Source organism: Oncorhynchus mykiss, chromosome 6 (assembly GCF_013265735.2).
Source record: "Oncorhynchus mykiss isolate Arlee chromosome 6, USDA_OmykA_1.1, whole genome shotgun sequence".
Lineage (NCBI taxonomy): Eukaryota > Metazoa > Chordata > Actinopteri > Salmoniformes > Salmonidae > Oncorhynchus > Oncorhynchus mykiss.
The window spans coordinates 62,116,148-62,143,753 of record NC_048570.1 but is presented as its reverse complement, the minus strand read 5'-3'; the positions used below and the strand labels follow the sequence as shown (position 1 = coordinate 62,143,753).

The window sequence follows — 27,606 nt, the reverse complement described above, 5'->3', positions numbered from 1 at the left end:
ACAACACTAACAACCCCAATCCACCCCATTGGCTGCCGCTATAGGGGCCATTTAACTGTGAAATTAGCTAATTACGTCTTTATGATGTACTTGTTAGTGGGTTATTAACAATGTTTTCCCGCTTTTTTCAACGTGCTGTCTGTGAACAACGTAATGCAGCTCTCTGATTGTAATATATTGATATGTGTGTGTGTGTGTGTTCCAGGGGCTTCCACCCTGGACCCAGAGATGTGTGGTCGCTACAAGCTGTCAGTGATGGTGAAGGACATGGGGGGGAAACCCAACGCTTTCTTCTCCACGGGCATCGTGACAGTGGAGGTGACGGGGAACACCTGGGCGTCACCGGACCCTGTTCGCCTCCAGGAGAACCTCCCTGGCCCCTACCCCATCCCTATCTCACAGGTAGAACCTCCCTGGACCCTATCCCATCCCCATCTCACAAGTAGAACCTCACTGGACCCTATCCCATCCCCATCTCACAGGTAGAACCTCCCTGGACCCTATCCCATCTCCATCTCACAGGTACCTTCCTGGTCCCTACCCCATCCCATCTCACAGGTAGAACCTTCCTAGTCCCTACCCCATCCACATCTCACAGGTATAACCTTCCTGGCCCCTACCCCATCTCACAGGTATAACCTTCCTGGCCTCTACCCCATCCACATCTCACATGTATAACATTCCTGGCCCCTACCCCATCTCACAGGTAGAACCTCCCTGGACCCTACCCCATTCCCATCTCACAGGTAGAATCACCCTGGCCCCTATCCCATTCCCATCTCACAGGTAGAATCACCCTGGCCCCTACTCCATCCCTATCTCACAGGTAGAACGTCCCTGGCCCCTACTCCATCCACATCTCACAGGTAGAACCTCCCTAGACCCTACCCCATTCCCATCTCACAGGTAGAACCTCCCTGGCCCCTACCCCATCTTACAGGTGACTAGTATCATGCTCCTTCTCCATCCCCATCTCACAGGTGACACACAGTGATGCTTTCAGGGATATTCCTGCATACATTACATGCTCAGGTGACCTTTGCCTCTAGTATAGAATCATGGAAAGGGATCATCTGACAAATATCAAACACTGTGAACTTTCATCCAATATTTTATTTGACTGTTCATTGTAAAATGTAATAATGGAATGGAATGGGTGAACCATCAGGATACTGCAGTTGTGTTGTTGTCTTTTTAACCCCCCCCCCCCCCCCCCCTTAAGAGACCAAGGTGTGCATTATTAATGTCATTCATACCCCTAGGCTTTCCACTGCCTGAGTCACTGCAGCCTGAGGTTCTGTTGGTGGTGTGTGTGTGTGTGTGTGTCTGTGTGTGTGTGTCTATAATGTCAAAGATTGTTCAATCAAACATCACACTTTGTTTCTGACTTAGCGGTTGTGATTGAATAGTCTCTGTGCTCTGTCCGGGGCCAGTGTCTCTGTATCTGCACCTGGTCTTCTTTACAGTCTGACCTTCAGCTTGTTATTCAACATTTATAATATCAGCCACGGCCCAGTGCTTGCATCAGCACCAAATCACTAAAGCTGCGTAAATAACTGGAAACATCTGACATTATCAGAAAGAGGAAAACAGGACGTTCTGTAACTACTCAGTAGTATTGATCTTCTCTGCATCTCTATCAACATTTATTAGTCTGGAAAACAATAGTCTGTTTTCTATATATATAGGTGCTTACAACAATGGAACAATAGTCTGTGTTCTATATATAGGTGCTTACAACAATGGAACAATAGTATGTGTTCTATATATAGGTGCTTACAACAATGGAACAATAGTCTGTTCTATATATAGGTGCTTACAACAATGGAACAATAGTATGTGTTCTATATATAGGTGCTTATAACAATGGAACAATAGTCTGTTCTATATATAGGTGTTTACAACAATGGAACATTAGTATGTGTTCTATATGTAGGTGCTTACAACAATGGAACAATAGTCTGTTCTATATATAGGTGCTTACAACAATGGAACAATAGTCTGTGTTCTATATATAGGTGCTTACAACAATGGAACAATAGTCTGTTCTATATATAGGTGCTTATAACAATGGAACAATAGTCTGTGTTCTATATATAGGTGCTTACAACAATGGAACAATAGTATGTGTTCTATATATAGGTGCTTATAACAATGGAACAATAGTATGTGTTCTATATATAGGTGCTTATAACAATGGAACAATAGTCTGTGTTCTATATATAGGTGCTTACAACAATGGAACAATAGTATGTGTTCTATATATAGGTGCTTATAACAATGGAACAATAGTCTGTGTTCTATATATAGGTGCTTACAACAATGGAACAATAGTCTGTTCTATATATAGGTGCTTATAACAATGGAACAATAGTCTGTGTTCTATATATAGGTGCTTATAACAATGGAACAATAGTCTGTGTTCAATATATAGGTGCTTACAAAAATTGAACAATAGTCTGTTTTCTAAATATAGATGCTTACAACAATGGAACATGGACAGAAATGCAAACTCGAGACCTTAAGACAGTAATGCAAACTTGAGAACATAAAGTCATGATTTGCTGCAAATATGTGTATTTCTACATTTCAGTGTGGTCTGTGGGTGTCGCAACAGCAACTCCCCTCCTCCTCCTCTTCTCCCTCTCCTCCTCCTCTCACTCACGCCAGTGCCATCCGCCCACTGAAAACGTGTGGACTCAAAACATGGGCAGATTTGATCTTTTTCACATTTTCCATGCCAATTTACCAACATAAAATAAAATCCATCCAAATGTGGACAGGCAAAATCTCAAGCAAATCCTCCTAATCTCTGCCGGAAAACATAAATGTGTGTGTCTATGTGTGTTTGTGAGAGAGATTGAGAGAGAATGTGCTAGAGGTTGTACTCTAGAGCTCTTCACAGCTCATAGGCAGGGTCGGGGAGGTGGGCTGCTGACAGAAAAACATGGCTCAGGTTTAAAGTACAAGATGACTCTGTTCTTGAGATTCTCAAACCCTCACAAAACTAGAAGCTTCTTTTAAATCTGATTGCAAAATAATAATAAAATATGCCATTTAGCAGACGCTTTTATCCACAGTCATGCGTGCATATATTTTATGGATGGGTGGTCCCGGGAATCAAACCCACTACCTTGGTGTTACAAGCGTCATGCTCTACCAACTGAGCCAAGAGCTACAAAGGTCCACAAATCATCATGATGTATACTATTTTATCATGATGTATACTATTTTATACTGCGATGTAAATATTATATCGGCTATTACTTGTGTTTTTTTTTACAGTGCATTTACTTAGTAGTAATCTGTTTGTCAACATGCTATTACTATATTATAATTATAGTTGTCGGGGCAGCACATAACACCACATCTGCATGTCCATGTAAAGGGTTAACAGTGTAGAATCCACCACTGGTGATGATGCCTACATGATGGGAAAAGCCTCTCTCCACCCACTCTGCATTTACCACCATGTGTATGTAGGCGGTAGGACTCATAGCTGTGCTGTTACCAAGCAGATTGGGGGGGGGTCATGTTGAAAGACTGAGTATGGCTGGGAGCCCTTTACTATCAGCAGCATGGAAAGTCGTGTTCCTACTCAGTAAAATGTTGTGAGACACATGAAGCGTTATGCTCATGGGTTTCTCTTCTATCGTGCATTTGTCTTTCAAAATATTTTCCTTCAGTCATTGATATTGTTACAGCTGCACTTTGGTTGTTGGTCTCAAGAAGCATTGCTCCTCTTTGGTCATTTTCGGTCTTTTTCCAAAATAACGATTAGGCTAAATCAAGGCAGGAGAATTCCACATTGTGCATACTTCGTATACATGGAAGTCAGATTTGTCTATTAGAAATACAGTAGTTATGCACTTAACGGGCAATTACCCCACTTTTCAACCTCATTTTCATTATCTCCAGCACAATAGCAGTGTCTACAAATGTGAAAACGGCACATTTCAAAGTTTTGAAGAAAAATATACAAAGTTACAAAGTTCTACCCGATGACATCATCAAAAGTGAAAACATTTAAAAAATGGTGATTTTCAAACACTGTGAGAATTTCTTGGTGACGTGAGGAGAAAGAAAAGACCTTCCCTCAGGCTAGAAACTCGTTGCAGGTTTTGAAAATCACTGATGTCACAGATACATTTTTCGGACTTTTCTTCTTATCTTTTTAACCACAGATCATAGAAACACGCCGTTTTCACATATGTAGACACCGGTATGATGCTGGAGATAATGAATATGAGGTTGAAAAGTGTCGGAATTGCCCTTTAAGACTGCTTATTCACAAGGTGACAGAGAAGTCAGAGCGTGCACTGCAAGCTGTTAAAAAAAAGCACAGAAAGCAAAACATTACATCAGCTACAGTGTACTCTACTCATATCCATTTTTAGAACAACCAAGTCATTAATAACATTGTTATATACTACATCTCTTCAAAGCACTGAGGCCCTGAAATACCATGACACTGGGAAGACAGCAGTCGTGAGAAGAGGGGCTTGTGTATACACAGCCTCAGTGTTTGGGGAGCCAGCTCCAAAACAATGGAGTGGAGTGTGACAGTGTGTTGAGGAGATGCACATGCCCTCTGTGTCTCTGCCGGCGACCTCTCCTTCTTGGGTGCTGTTTCATGGGGTCCTCTGAGCCAATCATACCCTGTCCGGCCCTGTGGTTTAAATCAGTGGAAGCTCCCCATCCAACATGTATGAGCTTTTGTTTTGGAAGAGGTCTCTGGTCCTCATCACTTCCTGTACATTGACGCAGCACTTTATCATAACAGGTTAAACACCTCACAGGTTTTAACTAAAGGTCAGGGTTTCCCTTTCTAGTAAAGCCTAGGTACATGAGAGAGACAGAGAGTGGGAACAGCGGAAGAGGGGGGTCAATCCTACAATCCCGCAGTTCAGAGAGAACGTTGAATTGACCATGTTCAGTTTATGAGCTGTTCTGTGCTTTCCCTGCTTCCCTATGCTGTGTCTAGGTGAAGTGGAGTGGAGGTCTGGTAGAGTATAGCCTGGAGGGGGAATTCCCAGAGATGCTGTTCACTGTCAGCAGAGAGGGAGTCATCTCTCTCAACGCCCCACTAGACAGAGAGACTCAGGACCAGGTGAGTGACCACACATTTTTCATTCATATTGTATCGTACCTCCTGTCTTTATCATATAGTAAGGACTTGTTAGGGCTGCGAACGCATAGTCATGTAATGTGATGTACAACATTACACTGAAAGGACGGAGGAAAATCTGGGTAAACAAGAAAAGGAGCGTCATGATTCAAATCCCAACGTGTCTTTTTTCCTCCTCTGCAGTTTGCCAAGAAGCTAAGCTCCAAAGCTGTACAGGATTAGATAAACATCACTTTTTGGCACAGGGTGACTTTGGGTTCATTCTGCAGAGTAGCAAGCAACGTGTCTGGCCAGAGACCTTACTGCTCACTGGTCTGACACAAGGAAAAACACATCACTGTATTGGATGTGCTGTTTCTACAGAAAGCCCTCAGAGAGTCTATTCTGTCTGAACTATACCTATAGTACAGTAATTATAAAGATAGACACACACCCTCTTCCCTCCTTCTCCTCTATCCCTACCTGGCAGTGACTGTCACCTATCATGATGGAGTTGTCATGTTCCATCATGCATCACACTGAGTCACAGCCTATCGATCCACCTCCTCACACAACACGAGTGAGGCAGTCCAGGTTCCCTGATTGAGACGGTTCCCCGCTGACTGACTGAGACTCATATGTCAGCGACATGTGACTCTTACAGCTGATGGAGGGAAGCGGGAGGAGAGGAGGAAGGGGATGCATGCACATGTACAGTACCTCTCGCTTGGTGTCGACAGAGTTGCGTGCCCGTATAGGGCGCAGAGATGATGAATCATCTCTGGATGTGTCAAAGAAGGCGCTATACAAGCAAAATGCCTCAGTTCTGTGAGCTGAGTAGCAGTCAAGGAATCAATGGACACGCTGAGTGTTGGCACTGTCACTGCCTATCGTTAACCTAATGGCTTCATCTTCTAAAGACAGGTCGGAGTGAAAGGGGCAAGGGGGGGTGAGCAATCTGCACTCTAAAAAAGCAACAACTTATTTCATTCACACACATACACCCCACACACCTCCAACCCGCCATCTGTTCTAAGAAAGCTCAATATATAATGAATACAAAATTGTTGTGGCTTCATCTCAGACTGTGGTTCAAGTGTGTAATTGTGCCACGTTCAATACAGAACATGAAGATCTTTCCTGGCTGAGAGCTGGCACTTTGTGTTATTCCAGTGTGTCTGTCTGTGGTCTCACTGTGTGTCCAGGCAGGGAGATTTGATCTAGACACTTTGTAAAAGCACATGACCCCATGTGCCTCTGTCTGTTAGTTCCAGATCAGCATCGTGGTGGAGCGTCCGGATGGCAGGGAGATCGCCAAGCCTGTGGAGCTGAGGGTGATGGTGGGCGATGCCAACGACAACAGGCCCACGTTCCCTACCACACAGTACCACACCGTGGTCAAGGAGCTCGCCCCACGGGGTGAGGCACAACCCTCAGAACACTCTTTTAACACACACCTACAGACAACTCTGGAACATACTAGATCGCAAAGGCCTTTTGTTTACGCTTGAAACTAAATACTCCAAAATAAAAAAACATGGAGAAATTCATCAGTACGCTCAAAATAGGATTCTGTGTTTCTCACTCAAAGAAAATTTGTTTTTGCCCACACACTAATCTGTGAGGACTTTGGTCTTTTCCCAGGGACGGAAATCCTCACAGTTCAAGCAGCCGACAACGATGATCCGAAAACAGATAACGTGAGGATCTTCTACCGGCTGGTTGGCCAGATCCCAGAGAGCCCTCGTGCCTTGTTCCGGGTGGACCGTGACTCGGGGGTCATCTCAGTGCAGGCAGACAACCTGGAGGGAGCCGCCCCACAGTACACACTGACCATCACTGCCGAGGACGCTAAAGGTGACCAACAGTACTGCATGGCAATGTGGTTCTGTGGTGTTAGGGAGAGGGGTGAGGGATTACTTCCACAAAGATAATGTATACATAGTACAATGTAAAGATAATCCAGAGATACTCTATAGTAGTAACCTATTGTGATATGTAGACACGGGTGCAGTGGTAGTGTAAATTAGTTTTAGACTAGCAGATGTAACGTTGGAGGTTTTCCCTCTGCTTCCTTTGAGGAGAATATTGTTTAAATATGACACTACAGTGACTGATGATCATGATTAAGACTGAGGGCTTCAGTATGAAAGAGGCATGCCAAACTAAGTGACTCACTAATGGAGCCTATCTCTCTCTGATGATGATTTCATTTGCAGGCCTAAACAGCTCCTGTACTGTGGTTGTGACAGTGCAGGACGAAAACAACAACCCACCCGTCTTCACTCCACACGAGGTACCTTTACACAGGCTGAAGAGGGGACTGACAGTGTGATTTTGGGTTTGGGGGATAGACGTGATTCAGGGCACTCATTGAAAATCTCTCTCTTATACAGTATATTAGATGTTTCTCTTCTGTTGGATGGCTGCTGTGTGAACTCTCCCTCCAGGTCACTGATTTGATTTCCCAGAGGGGAGCGAGATGGAGTGCTTTGAGGGGGATCCAAGCTTTAATCTCAGGCTTATACAAATGTAGGACCTTCATTTGAGCCAGTTTGCTACAGCAGGAAAGTAATCCTTCAGCAACAGAAAATGTGAATTATTATGTGGATTATAATTAATGGACCATTTTTCGTAAGGGAGAATCAAGTCAGAAATTTCAGAGAGGAAATGACAAACTTCAGAAGCATTTTCAAACCTCAAATACACTACATTTTACATTACATTTCCTGCATTGCTGGAAAGTTCTCCTACAACAGGGTGATCAAATGAGTATCCTACAACTTTAAAGATGGAAACATATTATTGTAGGGTTTATTTCTCATTGTGCTCCAAATGGACAATGTTCTCTGAGTTAATCTGAATAAGCCTCAGATGAGGCCTGTGAGAATCCTTTATTTATAGAATAGGCAAATCCACAGCGTCGCCATAAGACAGCTCTAAATGATATCCCTCACACATACAGCAGTCGGAACATTTCACATCTTTATAGAAAAATCATCGCACTGAGCAATATTTACTATTATGTCTGAGCTCACTGGTCCAAAAAAGCAGTTCTAGATGAAATATGAAATACTTGGTTAAAAGTGAAAAAATGCATCCCTTCTAGTACAGAAATGAACTGCGTTGTTCTGGAATTTGTCAATAAAAAGGCCTTAGAAGTGACTCATAAGAAATGTCATTAGCCGCACAGTGTCGTCATCTCCTCTGGTACGGGGGGAGTGTCCCTGAAAGGGACCTTAGTCTTAACATAAACACTATTTTTGATCTATGAGAGCATCTTTGGGGACAGTCAGTGTTTCCAGCTGTCTTTTTCATAGTCGATCCTCATTAATAATGAAGTCACCGCTGAGGTCACAATGAGACAACATTGGATTAGCGATGGCCTCAAGGTATGCAGTATACGGGCCAAAGATAGACCATTTTCTCACATACTGTTCCAGAATGGAAAACAGTCTACACCCACACCTCCTGAATAATGCAGGAGACAGGATAGTTGTGAAAGATGTGGGAGCAAATCGCCATCTTAAAATGGGGACATGTGACAATGAAGCACAAAGCTGTTGTTGTCCTCACTGGTGCTAGACTAAGTCAATGTAAACCCGAACTGTGCTTGCTATGTTTAGATGCTCTCGGAGTGAGAGAAGGTACTGTTAAGATACAGGAGACATATTCATATTCTAGAGTTATTCCAGTGTCATCCAGTTTGTTCCTCATTGGGTTCAATCCATGCCAAAAGATTTACAGCCATTCTCATTATGGATTCTCTATGCACCTCAACAATGCTGGCGATCATTTTTTGAGTCGATGCCAGCCCCAGGCTCATATTCTCTCACTCTGGCACACACACACACACACACACACACACACACACACACACACACACACATACACACACACACACACACACACACACACACACACACACACACACACACACACACACACACACACACACACACACACACACACACACACACACACACACACACACACACACACACAGAGAGGTGGAAAAAGCTCTTGAGTGGGTCACGCCAGAGTGCCCCTGCTTTTTCCAGCAACATGTGATCGGGTTTGTAGGGAGCTGGCAGGTGAGTGGTGAGACCCATGGTATCAGCGACCCTCTAGCTCAGGCAGGCAGATCAGAGACACAGCCATTTCAGTGGAGGGCCACAGTGAGTGGCTGATTAAAGGACTCCCAAGCAGAGAGATAGGAGGTGTGTGAATGAAGGTCAACAACACAGGGCCACAGGGGACATGCCTGCATAGACACACCAGACCTGGGTCAAATACATAACCTAGATTATGTCAAATATGTTCAAATATTTGAAATGCACTTGATATAGTTAGCTAGTTAGCCTGGAACAACGGAACCAATGGAGTCATCCTAAAAGTGCAAATTCCAAGCTAAATCAATATAATATTAAATTATACATTTTTAAAAATAAATCACATTTATTTTATAGTCCTTTTCAATAGTTGTCACACAGTGCTTTACAGATACCCAGCCTAAAAGCCCAGAGATAATTGTTTTATTTTTTTATTTTACCTTTATTTAACTAGGCAAGTCAGTTAAGAACAAATTCTTATTTACAATGACAGCCTACACTGGGCCAATTGGGCACCGCCCTATGGGACTCCCAATCACGGCCGGTTGTGACACAGCATCTGTAGTGACGCCTTAGACCATTGCGCCACTCGGGAGCCCAAAAGAAAGCTATGCAGATGCCCATGCTTCATTATCTTTTCCTTCTCCCTGTCCTCATCCCCCCTCCTCGCTCCCTTTCTCCTGTCACCTTTCTCTCTCCTTTCTCCCCTTCTCTCTTAGTATGGCCCCTTCCACCTGGCAGAGGATGCTCCTTTGGGAGCCACGGTAACGGCTGTGTCAGCATGGGATGCTGATGAGAGGGGAGGAGACAGCTGGCAGGTGAATTACAGGCTGGAGTCTGGCAACGAGGAGGAGGTGTTCATGCTGGTCACAGACAAGCAGACCAATGAAGTTTCCCTCATCCTCTCCAAGGTACGGCAATCTCCTTCATTCAACAGTCTCTATTCTCTCTTGTTCATTCACAAATAAGACACAACCCAAAGAGCCCTAGATGTCGATGAATAGGATGCATTTTAACATGATCTTAACATGGTAATAATATCTTCATAGAAATATGCAATATTGACTCTAATAATTATGCATTTCATTAAGTAACCATAAGGAAAATATACATGCATATTGAATCTTGCTTTGCATATCACTTTCTATGTCTCTTCATACACACACACACACACATGGGTATTTCAATGACACGTGTCCCAAAAATAAGCCATGACAAAAACAATAGTTTATCCCAAAATAATCTGAGCCCATCCCTGGGGTGTCTCTGGCTCGTCCCTGGTCTCCTGTAATCCCCTCCACCCTCCCAGCCCTGCCCCAGCACCGCCCTGCCTCAGCTATCTCCCCTGGCCTGGACATGAGGGCTTTGGAGACAAAGACGGAGTGTTTGTCATTGTTTGTGTCCCCATTCTCTGGAAGCGGGGCAACTACCTTCTACCTCTCTGTGGGAGTAGAGGAATGTTACCTATATTCCGCAGAGGTAAAACAGGTGTCTAAACTAATACAGGACTGGAGCACATTCCCTTTGCATTGTCTCTGATGAACCCTGCCATACAGTAATGATATGCTGTATAAGGTTCTGACATAGGCCTACTATAGCTCATTTTGAAGCACCACATACAGTGTATCCTTAGTGCAGCAGTTACAGGCTTAAAGCCAGCCAACGACCGTCCGTCTGGTAAAATAGCTTGTTAGTACATCAGAGCATGCTCACTAATATGTGATCTTGTGGCGGGACTGAGACAACCCAGAGGGTAGTCCCGTTGTCTCAATAACAGCAGCTTGCACAAACTCTAATGGAATAATTACACAGTGCCATTAGTCTGTAGAAAGCAATTACAGTTTACTCACTATAAACCACATAGGCAAGGCACCGCTAACTGAACACTAGCTAATCTGTCTCTCTGGTGCTGTGCAACAGTTGTTGTGAGAGCGTGAGGATAATAGCAAGGAGAATATTCAGCTCCTGCTGTGCTGTAGGCGGATGTGTCTGAGGTTGGGTATATCGTGCTAATCCATGTGACCGGATCAGGGAAAACTCCAGGCCTTTTACCAGACCCATGTCAAGCATGTGTTCTGTTGCAATGTCTCCTACGCGCATACATGCAGTACCTGTCGTCATGAATAGTGAATGAGAGAGGATGGCGTAAAAAAGTGTGTGGTCAGTCGCCTTGAGCTGGGTGGCAGGTGCACATAGCTGATTCAATCATTTTCAGTGGGAAGAATAGAGATTACAAATTAACACACACACACACATACCATACACACACACACGCACACACACACCCACACACTGGACTAATGCTTTGATCTTATTATGATCTTGCTATGAAAGAGGGGATCACAAGTAATCGTCTCCTTCTTTTTAAACCCATTGAGCTGGAGACTCTCATGCTTCAAGTGTCCCTATTTAACCTAGTGGGCCGCCCTCCACACAGCAACTTAAGGCCAGCAACAGCAGCTGAGGGGTGGTTGGATTCTTCTGGTTGTTGCCTGATACAAACCTGCACTTCACTTCCAGTCAACACCATTAGTCACTCCAACACTGAACAACATCTGTGTTTTCTCTCTAGCAACAGAGGTAGCTATTTGGGCCAGGCGACATGTTATTAGCAACAGCAATCACTTAATTTCACCCGAACGTAGACAACACAGGGGATACAATGACGGGCTGTGAACTCACAGAGTAAGCATAGCAACGGCTGTCCACTAACGGGATTCTCTGTCACAGGCAGGATTCATGTCAAGTGACACGTGAATCAAATGGCCCTCCCTGTCATTCCAGTTTGTTTTACAGTGGAAATAAAACTCCTCTCTGCCGGTAATTCAGCTTGTCTGACGGTAATATGCAGGTGACGGTATTATAGAGGACTTGTTTAGAGTCACTGTGCAGTGTTCCACAACCCTCTCCTTTCCAGTAGGATCAGCCTGTAAATCTGTGGAACACGTCGATTCCCAGCAGATATATACAAGCTCTTTCTGACCTCCTGTGTTTGCTCCATGAGCGTAATACAATCCCATGCCTGTGTTGGAGGGGGCGGTTCGATATGTTGCTCAGTCTAAATGAGCAGCCTGTGCGTCTCATGGAGTGCTGAAATGGCACATTCACAACACATTCACTGACTGCTTTGATGCTCTTTAGATTATGTCTGCTATTTTCTGGGAAATGTTAGTAAATCCCTCCCATGATTATTTTCCTGGTGTTCATTCTTGCACTGTAGAACACTGTGTTCCCATGTTTTACAACTATTCGAACACTACATGTATGTAAGTGCGTGCCCTTCCATATGAGCAGCATTTCTATGGCAACCTGTATGCATGCAGGTGCTGGACTTTGAGCGGGAGAGCGAGTACATCCTGGTCCTTAGTGCTCAAAACCCAGTGGCCCTGGTACGAGGGAGGTATGGCCCAGCGTCCACGGCAACCGTCTCCATCTATGTGGATGATATCAACGAGGGCCCCATCCTGTCCCAGAGCCACTACGAGGTCACCGTCAGAGAGGGGGAGGAGCCAGGACGGGTTATTGCCACTATTCGTGGATATGACCCAGACTCACACCCAATCAGGTGAAACATCGTTCATCGGAAATAATATAAAAATAAACATTAATTCACAGTTTAAAGGCATAGATCATTGTGTTATCCCACCCCGTTTTGTTTTTGTCCAGATACTCGCTCAGAGGAGACACAAAGAGGTATTTCTCCATTGGGAAGTACTCAGGTGAGCTGAAGACTGTCCAGGCCTTGGACAGAGAAGAAAACAGCACCTACACCATGGAGGTCATGGCTGAAGATGGACGTAAGATGGTTTTCTGAGAATAATGTCTACTTCTATATCTTTCCAGACAGAGGGTCCAGGGCAACTTAGACCTTGACCTTGTGTTTGCCCCAGAGGGTTTCAAATGTAATAATGCAAGGCTAAAACAATACTTACATTGAGAATTCAAGACCACACAGTATTCACTGTCAATGTAATAAGCAGGGAGTGAGTCATGCGAAGTGACAGCCAGTGTGTAGCTAGCTAACTGGTGGGTGTAGAGTGGGAAGTGAGGAGGGGGTGTATGTCGTATAGAAAACTCCAATCCAATCCTCCCCCACACTAGTTAAGCACGACTCAGAACAGAAGACAGACTTGCAGGGTCTGAGAGCTGCACACGGCACCTCTCCAATTACCCGCTGCCCTTATCCCTCGCATGCACTTATCACATCTAGTGAAAAATCTATTCAGACTGGTCCATAACCCACAGAATGGGGGCTCTGACTCACATCTTGAATCCACACCTATAGAGGTTAGAGAGGGCAGTGGTGTTAATTGGTGGAGGAGATCATGTATTATGTTAGTTGGATCAAAGTGTACAGGTATCAGAAACATTTTAAAATATGCTTTTAATGTCCCTCTGTGCTTGTCAAAGCAAGGCCAGCAGCACCCAATACGGTACAACACGAGGACTGTTGTTACCAATGATTCAGTGGGTACTAATGTTTATTAAAACTGTACTATTTGCCTCCCAGGGAACTCTTCTCTGTCAGCTTCAACACTGGTCACAGTCCATATCCTGGATGTGAATGACAACAGTCCGGTGTTGGTGGGAGACTACTCCTGGAAGTACCTATGTACCCCACGCTGGGAGGACCAGGCCTTGGTGCTGGCATCCCGGGACAGTGATGGTCCCCAGCACGGTGGCAGGCTCAACTTCTCCCTCCGCAGTGACGCCACTGTGCGCGGCAACTGGAAACTCACCCCCATCAATGGTCTGCCTCATCATCCAGATAAACTATCTTCTGTTTTTTCACTAACACATTTGTATTTTATCTTGACAAGCAGAAAGATCAACACACGCTCAAACCAGCCTCTTAGACCATCAGATATTTTAGTAACCAGTCCAGCAGTGGAAATTGTTGTGTATATTACCATGACAATACTGTAGGTGTGGTCACTGTAGTAGCGACATGGTGACCCAACGCTATGACATTGTAGGCTCGCACCATGCTGTAGGATGCAGGACCCAGGAAACATTAACCTCTCTGCAGGATCAATCCAGATCGAGGTATGGGATTGGTTGAGTCATGTCTGTGTAAGAACCACTACCAGACAGCTAAATGAAAGTACCAAATTAGGCCACTTATTCTATTTGAGTCGTCACGGTGACGTTAGACCTGACACTCTCATTGTGGTTACCCGTGTATAGGGTAACGTCATTGACGATAAAATGGTTTTCAAAATAGAAAGCATGTACATGGAATAATATTGGAAAGAGAACAATCCAGGGTGTTTTGCTACAGTGTGATGAACAGTGAATAGGATGTAATTCAGGGATCCATTCAGACCACCTGTTGATCCACAGACACGTGTAGAGGATTAGAGTGAGTGGCACTGAGACACTGACTGACAGTGGAAGTAAATTGCCCCCATCCTTTCTTCTGAGGCGCTCTGAATAGACAATGTCTCTAAATCACCTAATGGCCCTCTTCCTGTCGCTGTGCCTGTCTGTAATGTGTCAGGCTGACATACATTAATCAGGCGTGTCGACTCGGCTGTGCTGTCATAGTCTCTCTATTGTATCACCGTGACAACCTTTTCTCTTTAGTTTTTCTCTCTCGCCATTTCTCTCTGACGCGTTATTATTGGAAGCTGCGGAAGGCTGGCTATAATTATATTTCCCTTTTAATTTGTGTGATGTCACAGCTGGGGCCCGCCAGGCTGAAAGGCTAAGAGGCTAAAAGTGTATTTTTCCCAGCAGCACCCAGCAGCCGCAAGACTTGTCCCTAATAACACCTCCTGCAGACGTGCCGTGGCGCACCTATTTACCTCACCTTTGTGGCTCTTAGCCCTCCTCCCTGACAACTGGAGAGGCTGGAGAGAGTGACGGAGGTGTGACGCAGCCTCTGTCTTTGAGAAGCTCACATAGTCGGCTGTGCTGTGCTTGTCCTGAGAGGGTACCAGTAGATTCCACTGTTCCTGTCCACCACAGAACAGAAAGTCAGTCAATTCTAATTAGTCATAAATAGACACAGCAATGATTTACCTCTATATTTTCCATTATTCCTGGGCTGTGATAAAAGCAGGTCTATATTTTTTTTAAACTCTCACATACACTATTCCTGTCAATGGCATCAAAGAAATAAGAACCATTGAGGATGCGGCAGACCAAGGGCTCCTCTACTGTTTATGTCACTGACGCCGGTCGGTTGCAGCCTTACCTAACAAGATGATATACAGTGCATTCGGAAAGTATTCAGACCCCTTGACTTTTTCCACGTTATGTTACAGCCTTATTCTAAAATTTATTAAATCGTTTTCTCCCCCTCATCAATATACACAAAATACCCCATAATGACAAAGCAAAAACAGGTTTTTAGAAATATTTGCAAATGTATATATAAAAAAGAAGTTTATATCACATTTACATACAGTACCAGTCAAAAGTTTGGACACACCTACTCATTCAAGGGTTTTTCTTTATTTTTACTATTTTCTACATGGAAGAATAATAGTGAAGATATCTGTCATGTATTGTCATGTTGTGTGTTTCTGTCCTTTCCCTTCACCCTGTCTCCCTCTGCTGGTCGTTGTTAGGTTACCTTTTCTCCCCCTCTTTCCCCCAGCTGTGCCTTGTCTCCTCCTAACTACCCAGTCACCCCTTCTCCCACCTGTTCCCCTTTTCCCTCTGATTAGTCCCCTATATCTCTCTCTGTTTTTGTTCCTGTCCTTGTCGGATTCTTGTTTGTTGTGTTTCATGCCTGAACCAGACTATCGTCCTGTTTGCTGTAACCTTGTCCTGTCCTGTCGGAATCTGCCGGTCTATCTGAGCCTACCTACGTTTGGTTATTAAAGAAGCTCTGTTTAAGTTAGTTCGCTTTTGGGTCCTCATTCACTCACCGTAACAGAAGAATCCGACCAAGAATGGACCCAGCGACTTCGGATCCTCTCCACTCAGCCGTCGGGATCCAGGGAGCGATGCTAGGCAGACACGAGCAGGAATTGTCTGCTGCTCGACATGCCGTTGAGACCCTGGCCACCCAAGTCTCCAACCTCACAGAACAGGTTCACCATCTCCGCCTCGATCCACCGGCCACTTCCAGGGCTTTCGAATCTCCGGAGCCCAGAATCAATAACCCGCCGTGTTACTCTGGGGAGCCCACTGAATGCCGCTCGTTCCTCACCCAGTGTGATATTGTGTTTTCTCTCCAGCCCAACACTTACGCCAGGAGCACTGCTCGTGTCGCCTACGTCATATCTCTCCTTACTGGACGGGCTCGTGAGTGGGGCACGGCAATCTGGGAGGCAAGGGCTGAGTGTACTAACCAGTATCAGGACTTTAAGGAGGAGATGATACGGGTTTTTGATCGATCTGTTTTTGGGGAGGAGGCTTCCAGGGCCCTGTCTTCCCTATGTCAAGGCAATCGATCCATAACAGACTACTCTATTGAGTTTCGCACTCTTGCTGCCTCCAGTGGCTGGAACGAGCCGGCCTTGCTCGCTCGTCTTCTGGAGGGTCTCCGCGCAGAGGTAAAGGATGAGATTCTCTCCCGGGAGGTTCCTTCCAGCGTGGATTCCTTGATTGAACTCGCTATTCGCATTGAGCGACGGGTTGATCTTCGTCACCGAGCTCGTGGAAAGGAGCTCGCGCTCTCCGTTGCCCCCCTCTCCGCATCACTACCATCTTCCTCTGCCGGCTCGGGAGCTGAGCCTATGCAGCTGGGAGGTATCCGCATCTCGACTAAGGAGAGGGAACGGAGAATCACCAACCGCCTCTGTCTCTATTGCGGTTCTGCTGGTCATTTTGTCACTTCATGTCCAGTAAAAGCCAGAGCTCATCAGTAAGCGGAGGGCTACTGGTGAGCGCTACTACTCCTGTCTCTCCTTCAAGATCCTGCACTACCTTGTCGGTCCATCTACGCTGGACCGGTTCGTCAGCTTCCTGCAGTGCCTTAATAGACTCTGGGGCGGAGGGCTGTTTTATGGACGAGACTTGGGCTCGGGAACATGACATTCCTCTCAGACAGTTAAGGGAGTCCACGGCCTTGTTCGCCCTGGATGGTAGTCCTCTCCCCAGGATTCAGCGTGAGACGCTACCTTTAACCCTCACTGTTTCTGGTAATCATAGCGAAACCATTTCTTTTTTGATTTTTCGTTCACCTTTTACACCTGTTGTTTTGGGCCATCCCTGGCTAGTTTGTCATAATCCTTCCATTAATTGGTCTAGTAATTCTATCCTCTCCTGGAACGTCTCTTGTCATGTGAAATGTTTAATGTCTGCTATCCCTCCTGTTTCCTCTGTCTCTTCTTCACAGGAGGAGCCTGGTGATTTGACAGGGGTGCCGGAGGAATATCACGATCTGCGCACGGTGTTCAGTCGGTCCAGGGCCACCTCTCTTCCTCCACACCGGTCGTATGATTGTAGTATTGATCTCCTTCCGGGAACCACTCCCCCCCGGGGTAGACTATACTCTCTGTCGGCTCCCGAACGTAAGGCTCTCGAGGATTATTTGTCTGTAGCTCTTGACGCCGGTACCATAGTCCCCTCCTCCTCTCCCGCCGGAGCGGGGGTTTTTTTTGTCAAGAAGAAGGACGGGTCTCTGCGCCCCTGCATAGATTATCGAGGGCTGAATGACATAACAGTTAAGAATCGTTATCCGCTTCCTCTTATGTCTTCAGCCTTCGAGATCCTGCAGGGAGCCAGGTTTTTCACTAAGTTGGACCTTCGTAACGCTTACCATCTCGTGCGCATCAGGGAGGGGGACGAGTGGAAGACGGCGTTTAACACTCCGTTAGGGCACTTTGAATACCGGGTTCTTCCTTTCGGCCTCGCTAACGCTCCAGCTGTCTTTCAGGCATTAGTCAATGATGTCCTGAGAGACATGCTGAACATCTTTGTTTTCGTTTACCTTGACGATATCCTGATTTTTTCACCGTCACTCCAGATTCATCTTCAGCACGTTCGACGTGTCCTCCAGCGCCTTTTAGAGAATTGTCTTTTTGTGAAGGCTGAGAAGTGCACTTTTCATGCCTCCTCCGTCACATTTCTCGGTTCTGTTATTTCCGCTGAAGGCATTAAGATGGATCCCGCTAAGGTCCAAGCTGTCATTGATTGGCCCGCCCCTAAGTCACGCGTCGAGCTGCAGCGCTTTCTCGGCTTCGCGAACTTCTATCGTCGTTTCATCCGTAATTTCGGTCAGGTGGCAGCTCCTCTCACAGCCCTTACTTCTGTCAAGACGTGCTTTAAGTGGTCCGTTTCCGCCCAGGGAGCTTTTGATCTCCTCAAGAATCGTTTTACATCCGCTCCTATCCTTGTTACACCTGACGTCTCTAGACAGTTCGTTGTCGAGGTTGACGCGTCAGAGGTGGGCGTGGGAGCCATTCTTTCTCAGCGCTCCCTCTCTGACGACAAGGTCCACCCATGCGCGTATTTTTCTCATCGCCTGTCGCCGTCGGAACGTAACTATGATGTGGGAAACCGCGAACTGCTCGCCATCCGGTTAGCCCTAGGCGAATGGCGACAGTGGTTGGAGGGGGCGACTGTTCCTTTTGTCGTTTGGACTGACCATAGGAACCTTGAGTACATCCGTTCTGCCAAACGACTTAATGCGCGTCAGGCGCGTTGGGCGTTGTTTTTCGCTCGTTTCGAGTTCGTGATTTCTTATCGTCCGGGCTCTAAGAACACCAAGCCTGATGCTTTATCTCGTCTCTTCAGTTCTTCAATAGCTTCCACTGACCCCGAGGGGATTCTCCCTGAGGGGCGTGTTGTCGGGTTGACTGTCTGGGGAATTGAGAGGCAGGTAAAGCAAGCGCTCACTCACACTCCGTCGCCGCGCGCTTGTCCTAGGAACCTTCTTTTCGTTCCCGTTCCTACTCGTCTGGCCGTTCTTCAGTGGACTCACTCTGCCAAGTTAGCCGGCCACCCTGGCGTTCGGGGTACGCTTGCTTCCATTCGCCAGCGTTTTTGGTGGCCCACCCGGGAGCATGACACGCGTCGTTTCGTGGCTGCTTGTTCGGTCTGCGCGCAGACTAAGTCCGGTAACTCCCCTCCTGCCGGCCGTCTCAGGCCGCTTCCCATTCCCTCTCGACCGTGGTCTCACATCGCCTTAGATTTTGTCACCGGACTGCCTTCGTCAGCGGGGAAGACTGTTATTCTTACGGTTGTCGATAGGTTCTCTAAGGCGGCTCATTTCATTCCCCTTGCTAAGCTTCCTTCTGCTAAAGAGACGGCACAAATCATCATCGAGAATGTTTTCAGAATTCATGGCCTTCCGTCAGACGTCGTTTCGGACAGAGGTCCGCAATTCACGTCTCAATTTTGGAGGGAGTTTTGCCGTTTGATTGGGGCTTCCGTCAGTCTCTCTTCCGGCTTTCACCCCCAGTCTAACGGTCAAGCAGAACGGGCCAATCAGACTATTGGTCGCATCTTACGCAGTCTTTCTTTTCGCAACCCTGCGTCTTGGTCAGAACAGCTCCCCTGGGCAGAATACGCCCACAACTCGCTTCCTTCGTCTGCGACCGGGCTATCTCCTTTTCAGAGTAGCCTCGGGTACCAGCCTCCGCTGTTCTCATCTCAGTTCGCCGAGTCCAGCGTCCCCTCCGCTCAGGCTTTTGTCCAACGTTGCGAGCGCACCTGGAAGAGGGTCAGGTCTGCACTTTGCCGTTATAGGACGCAGACTGTGAGGGCTGCTAATAAGCGTAGAACTAAGAGTCCTAGATATTGTCGCGGTCAGAGAGTTTGGCTCTCCACTCAGAACCTTCCCCTTAAGACGGCTTCTCGCAAGTTGACCCCGCGGTTCATTGGTCCGTTCCGTATTTCTCGGGTCATTAATCCTGTCGCAGTTCGACTTCTTCTTCCGCGATACCTTTGTCGCGTCCACCCGGTCTTCCATGTCTCCTGTATTAAGCCCGTTCTTCGCGCCCCCGCTCGTCTCCCCCCCCCCCCCCCATCCTTGTCGAGGGCGCACCCATCTACAGGGTCCGCAGGATTTTGGACATGCGTCCTCGGGGCCGTGGTCACCAGTACCTCGTTGATTGGGAGGGGTACGGTCCTGAGGAGAGGAGTTGGGTTCCCTCTCGGGACGTGCTGGACCGTGCGCTGATCGAGGATTTCCTCCGTTGCCGCCAGGTTTCCTCCTCGAGTGCGCCAGGAGGCGCTCGGTGAGTGGGGGGGTACTGTCATGTATTGTCATGTTGTGTGTTTCTGTCCTTTCCCTTCACCCTGTCTCCCTCTGCTGGTCGTTGTTAGGTTACCTTTTCTCCCCCTCTTTCCCCCAGCTGTGCCTTGTCTCCTCCTAACTACCCAGTCACCCCTTCTCCCACCTGTTCCCCTTTTCCCTCTGATTAGTCCCCTATATCTCTCTCTGTTTTTGTTCCTGTCCTTGTCGGATTCTTGTTTGTTGTGTTTCATGCCTGAACCAGACTATCGTCCTGTTTGCTGTAACCTTGTCCTGTCCTGTCGGAATCTGCCGGTCTATCTGAGCCTACCTACGTTTGGTTATTAAAGAAGCTCTGTTTAAGTTAGTTCGCTTTTGGGTCCTCATTCACTCACCGTAACAATATCAAACACTTTGAAATAACACATATGGAATCATGTAGCAACCAAACAAATCAAACAAATCAAAATATATTTTATATTTGAGATTCTTCAAAGTAGCCACCCTTTGCCTTGACAACAGCTTTGCACACTTTTGGCATTCTCTCAAGGTTCCTCGCTCTCCTTTCTGCAAATCTGACTACGACTCCATTTTGTTGCTCCCAGCCTATAGACAGGAACTAAAACAGGAAACGCCCGTGCTCAGGTCTGTTCAACGCTGGTCCGACCAATCTGATTCCACGCTTCAAGATTGCTTCGATCACGTGGACTGGGATATATTCCCGGACGACATCGAACAACAACATTGATGTATACGCTGATTCGGTGAGCGAGTTTATTAGCAAGTGCATCAGTGATGTTGTACCAACCGCGACTATTAAAACCTTCCCCAACCAGAAACTGTGGATTGATGGCAGCATTCGTGCAAAACTGAAAGCGCGAACCATTGCTTTTAATCAGAGCAAGGAGACCGTAAACATGACAGAATACAACATTTGTAGCAATTCCCTCCCCAAGGCAATCAAACAAGCTAAGCGTCAGTATAGAGACAAAGTAGTCGCAATTCAACGGCTCAGACACGAGAGGAACATGGCAGGGTCTACAGTCAATCACAGACTACAAAAAGAAAACCAGCCCCGTTGCTCCCAGACAAACTAAACAACTTCTTCGCTTGCTTTGAGGACAATACAGTGCTACCGACACGACCCGCTACCAAAACCTGTGGACTCTCCTTCACCGCAGCCAACGTGAGTAAAACATTTAAACGTGTTAACCCTCGCAAGGCTGCTGTCCCAGACGGCATCCCTAACTGCGTCTTCAGAGCATGTGCAGACCAGTTGGCTGGTGTGTTTACGAACATATTCAATCAATCCCTATCCCAGTCGGCTGTTTCCACATGCTTCAAGAGGGCCACCATTGTTCCTGTTCCCAAGAAAGCTAAGGTAACTGAGCTAAATGACTATCCCCATAGCACTCACTTCCGTCATCATGAAGTGCTTTGAGAGACTAATCAAGGATCATATCACCTCCACCCTACCTGGCACCCTAGACCCACTCCAATTTGCTTACCACCTCAATGGGTCCACAGACGACACAATCACAATCACACTGCCCTAACCCATCTGGACAAGAGGAATACCTATGTAAGAATTCTGAGTTCATCGACTACAGCTCAGCATTTAACACCATAGTACCCTCCAAACTCGTCATTAAGCCCGAGACCCTGGGACTCGACCCTGCCCTGTACAACTGGGTCCTGGACTTTCTGACGGGCCGCCCCCAGGTGGTGAGGGTAGGAAACAACATCTCCACCCCGCTGATCCTCAACACCGGGGCCCCACAAGGGTGCATTCTCAGCCCTCTCCTGTACTCCCTGTTCACCCATGACTGTGTGGCCATGCACGCCTCCAACTCAATTGATCAAGTTTGCAGATGACACTACAGTGGTAGGCTTGATTACCAACAATGACGAGATGGCCTACACGGAGGAGGTGAGGGCCCTTGGAGTGTGGTGTCAGGAAAACAACCTCACACTCAACATCAACAAAACAAAGGAGATGATTGGGGACTTCAGGAAACAGCAGAGGGAGCACCCCCCTATCCACATCTGTGGGACAGTAGTGGAGAAGGTGGAAAGTTTTAAGTTCCTCGGCGTACACATCACTGACAAACTGAAGTGGTCCACCCACACAGACAGCGTGGTGAAGAAGGCGCCTCTTCAACCTCAGGAGGCTGAAGAAATTTGACTTGTCACAAAAACACTCACAAACTTTTACAGATGCACAATCGAGAGCATCCTGTCAGGCTGTATCACCGCCTGGTACAGCAACTGTAGTGATAATAGTAGAAGATAGAAGAAGATTAGAATGTCCTTTGTGTCTCTCCATCTCTTTCAGAACGGAGGCACATGAAGGGGAGCAGTGTCAGAGGCCAGCCAGGGGCTTTTGGACCCCCAGATAACAGCTAACAGTCTGATAGTAGACCCTCTGTTAAACATCGCTGTATTTTGGATTCATTCATAGATTAGATAAAGTATCAGTGCATTTGCACTAGAACCAACCTTCGTCACCCCTTGGCCACTGTGTTTGTTTTGCGTCACAGAGGGTCTACCGGACACAAGTGACAGGGTCCCTCACACATACAGGATGTGTATAATAAACCGACCTAGGTCTTTCCTCTATCCGAATAATGTTGATGTGGGCTGTTGATCATGCCAGTATTTTACACATGTTCACCAAAACCTAGTTAATCATTCAGCCATGGGTATTTACTGTATATTTAGCTGTGAATGGCATTACCAATGAATTGGCCTGTATCGCAGACTCTTTACTGAGAACAAGCAGATGTTTAAAAATATATTAGAGGTAATGTTTTTCATTCTTGCACAGGCTTTGGGGATTTTGGAATTTCCCTCTGATGTTTACTTTGCTTTTAGACGCTAGCCAAAATGGACAAAAGTTTCTGTGTACCGTCAGTTAAATTGGTCTTAAAAGTACACTGCATGACCAAAAGTATGTGGACACCTGCTCATCAAACATCTCATTCCAAAATCATGGGCATTAATATGGAGTTGGTCCCCCCTTTGCTGCTATAACAGCCTCCAGTTTTATTGGGAGGCTTTCCAATAGATGTTGGAACATTTCTGCGAGGACTAGCTTCCATTCTGCCACAAGAGCATTAGTGAGCATTAGTGAGCACTGATGTTGGGCGATTAGGCCTGGCTCGCAGTCGGTGTTCCAATTCATCCCAAAGGTGTTTGATGGGGTTGAGATCAGGGCTCTGTGCAGGCCAGTCAAGCTCTTCCACACCAATCTCGACAAACCATTTCTGTATGGACCTCGCTTTGTGCATTGTCATGTTGAAACAGGAAAGGGCCTTCCCCAAACTGTTGCCACAAAGTTGGAAGCACAGAATTGTCTAGATTGTCATTGTATGCTGTAGCATTAAGATTTCCCTTCACTGGTACTAAGGGGCCTAGCCCGAACCATGAAAAACAGCACCAGACCATTATTCCTCCTCCACCAAACTGTACAGTTGGCACTATGTATTGGGGCAGGTAGCGTTTTCCTGGCATCCGCCAAACCCAGATTCTTCCGTCGTACTGCCAGATGGTGAAGCGTGATTCATCACTCCAGAGAACGATGGAAAGCCATTTCATGAAGCTCCAGACGAACAGTTCTTGTGCTGACGTTGCTTCCAGAGGCAATTTGGAACACGGGAGTGAGTATTGCAACCGAGGACACAATAATAGATGTCCATTATTTGTCATCCATTCATTTCAGTAGAATATACATTTCTGTCAGCACCACCATTGTTCGCTCTGGTAGCTGTGCTGTTATTACAGTCATGTCGATGAACAATTGAACTATCAAAAGAAACATGCAGTGTTTACAATCAATGTCACTTCTGTCCTTTCCTTTCACGCTGGGATGTTGCAGCTGTTATTACTCTGTAATTAATGTCCTTTCTCTGAAAACAAATAGGAGTGGATTGGGCATATGCTGAGTCTGTGTTCATGTGTTTTCTCCTTGCCCTCCCACCCCTCAGAATATCCCCACAACTCAATCTGGTTGACAGCATCTGCTCTGTAAATAGAAAAGGACATCTCATAGATCCCTGTAGATTTGTTTCCTTGATGTTTGGCAGCATGTTGGAATAGAGTACTGGTCATCCTGAGACATTGTGTTCAGACTGACTCAGTCTCAGGCTAGGATGGGCCGCAGGTGCACCCTTTCCCCCTGTCGCAGCCTGGTCTCAGCCCAGTCTGCCTGCTGATACCCCCTCTACAGAGGACAGACAATTTGTACGCGTTATGCGCTACAGTACTCGGCGGTCCCATTCTGTGAGCTTGTGTGGCCTACCACATCGTGGCTGAGCTGTTGTTGCTCCTAGACGTTTCCACTTCACAATAACAGCACTTACATTTGACCTGGGGAGATCTAGCAGGGAAGAAATTTGATGAACTGTCTTGTTGGAAAGGTTGCATCCTATGACAGTGCCACATTGAAAGTCACTGAGCTCTTCAGGAAGGCCATTCTACTGCTAACGTTTGTGTATGGAGATTGCATGGCTGTGTGCTCAATGCTTTACACCAGTCAGCAACAGGTGTGGCTGAAATTGCAGAATCCACTAATTTGAAGGGGTGTCCACATACTTTTGGTAATATAGTGTATGATTCTTGGAAAAGTTATGTGAACAATTGTTTAATTTGACCAAGAATACGTACAGAAAATGTCAAAGTTATGGAGCCCAATAAACCTTTGTCATAAAGGTTTACCATAGGCTACCAATGTAATATCTGTCTTTCCTCAGACACCCATACCAACCTGTCCCTGAACATCCCATACCTGTCTCCTGAGGTCTACACGGTCCCCTTCACCATCTCTGACAGCAGCTCTCCTCCCAGGAGCACCTTCATCAACCTGCCAGGTGACACATATTGATACAGTTGAAGTCGGAAGTTTACATACACCTTAGCCAAATATATTTAAACTCAGTTTTTCACAATTCCTGACATTTAATCCTAGTAAAAATTCCCTGTTTTAGGTCAGTTAAGAATGTGAAATGTCAGAATAATAGTAGAGAATTATTTCTTTCAGCTTTTATTTCTTTCATCACATTCCCAGTGAGTCAGAAGTTTACATACACTCAATTAGTATTTGGTAGCATTGCCTTTAAGTTGTTAAACTTGGGTCAAACATTTCGGGTAGCCTTCCACAAGCTTCCTTGGCCCATTCCTCCTGACAGAGCTGGTGTAACTGAGTCAGGTTTGTAGGCCTCCTTGCTCGCACACGCTTTTTCAGTTCTGCCCACAAATGTTCTATAGGATTGGTTGAAAAATAAGTTTTCATGATTTTCGACCTAAGTGTATGTAAACTTCTGACTTCAACAGTATGTGTTGAAGCAGAATATATTGCTCTACGAGGACATGTTTACAAAATGTGACACGTATAATTTCTCATGTATTACAACTGTAACTTTGATTTTGTCACAATCATAGATGGCCATTATTTGTCATCCATTCCTTTCAGTAGAATATACATTTCTGTCAGCACCACCATTGTTCTCTCTGGTAGCTGTGCTGTTATTACAGTCATGTCGATGGACAATTGAACTATCAAAAGAAACATGCAGTGTTTACAATCAATGTCACTTCTGGGCATTCCTTTCACACTGGGATGTTGCAGCTGTAATTACTCTGTAATTAATGTCTGTCCTTTCTCTGAAAACAAATAGGAGTGGGTTGGGCATACAGTATGCTGGGTCTGTGTTCATGTGTTTTCTCCTGGCCCTCCCACCCCTCAGAATATCTCCACAACTCAATCTGGTTGACAGCATCTGCTCTGGGGTGGCAGGGTAGACTAGTGGTTAGAGCGTTGGACTAGTAACTGAAAGTTTGCAAGATCGAATCCCGAGCTGACAAGGTAAAAATCTGTTGTTCTGCCCCTGAACAAGGCAGTTCAATCAATCAATCAATCAAATTTATTTTATATAGCCCTTCGTACATCAGCTGATATCTCAAAGTGCTGTACAGAAACCCAGCCTAAAACCCCAAACAGCAAGCAATGCAGGTGAAGAAGCACGGTGGCTAGGAAAAACTCCCTAGAAAGGCCAAAACCTAGGAAGAAACCTAGAGAGGAACCAGGCTATGTGGGGTGGCCAGTCCTCTTCTGGCTGTGCCGGGTGGAGATTATAACAAAACATGGTCAAGATGTTCAAATGTTCATAAATGACCAGCATGGTCGAATAATAATAAGGCAGAATAGTTGAAACTGGAGCAGCAGCACAGTCAGGTGGACTGGGGACAGCAAGGAGTCATCATGTCAGGTATTCCTGGGGCATGGTCCTAGGGCTCAGGTCCTCCGAGAGAGAGAAAGAAAGAGAGAATTAGAGAGAGCATATGTGGGATGGCCAGTCCTCTTCTGGCTGTGCCGGGTGGAGATTATAACAGAACATGGCCAAGATGTTCAAATGTTCATAAATGATCAGCATGGTCGAATAATAATAAGGCAGAACAGTTGAAACTGGAGCAGCAGCACAGCCAGGTGGACTGGGGACAGCAAGGAGTCATCATGTCAGGTAGTCCTGGGGCATGGTCCTAGGGCTCAGGTCCTCCGAGAGAGAGAAAGAGAGAAGGAGAGAATTAGAGAACGCACACTTAGATTCACACAGGACACCGAATAGGACAGGAGAAGTACTCCAGATATAACAAACTGACCCTAGCCCCCCGACACATAAACTACTGCAGCATAAATACTGGAGGCTGAGACAGGAGGGGTCAGGAGACACTGTGGCCCACTCCGAGGACACCCCCGGACAGGGCCAAACAGGAAGGATATAACCCCACCCACTTTGCCAAAGCACAGCCCCCACACCACTAGAGGGATATCTTCAACCACCAACTTACCATCCTGAGACAAGGCTGAGTATAGCCCACAAGACCTCCGCCACGGCACAACTTAAGGGGGGGGGGGGGGGGGGGGGGGGGGGCGCCAACCCAGACAGGATGACCACATCAGTGACTCAACCCACTCAGGTGACGCACCTCCTCCAGGGACGGCATGAGAGAGCCCCAGTAAAGCCAGTGACTCAGCCCCTGTAATAGGGTTAGAGGCAGAGAATCCCAGTGGAAAGAGGGGAACCGGCCAGGCAGAGACAGCAAGGGTGGTTCGTTGCTCCAGAGCCTTTCCGTTCACCCTCCCACTCCTGGGCCAGACTACACTCAATCATATGACCCACTGAAGAGATGAGTCTTCAGTAGAGACTTAAAGGTTGAGACCGAGTTTGCGTCTCTGACATGGGTAGGCAGACCGT

General features: G+C 46.4%; 1 protein-coding gene across 2 annotated transcripts in view; it reads left to right on the top strand.

The window, feature by feature from the left end:
- Window positions 1–27,606, top strand: part of LOC110526287 (cadherin-16) — a 38,296-nt gene that overhangs the window by 5,770 nt on the left and 4,920 nt on the right. For both annotated transcript variants that reach the window (XM_036980636.1, XM_036980638.1), the window contains 10 exons: window positions 206–402; window positions 4,985–5,110; window positions 6,376–6,526; window positions 6,752–6,964; window positions 7,327–7,403; window positions 9,939–10,130; window positions 12,543–12,784; window positions 12,886–13,016; window positions 13,730–13,969; window positions 25,105–25,221. In XM_036980636.1, coding sequence (XP_036836531.1) covers window positions 206–402; window positions 4,985–5,110; window positions 6,376–6,526; window positions 6,752–6,964; window positions 7,327–7,403; window positions 9,939–10,130; window positions 12,543–12,784; window positions 12,886–13,016; window positions 13,730–13,969; window positions 25,105–25,221 — 1,686 coding nt within the window. The remainder of the gene's footprint in view (window positions 1–205; window positions 403–4,984; window positions 5,111–6,375; window positions 6,527–6,751; window positions 6,965–7,326; window positions 7,404–9,938; window positions 10,131–12,542; window positions 12,785–12,885; window positions 13,017–13,729; window positions 13,970–25,104; window positions 25,222–27,606) is intronic.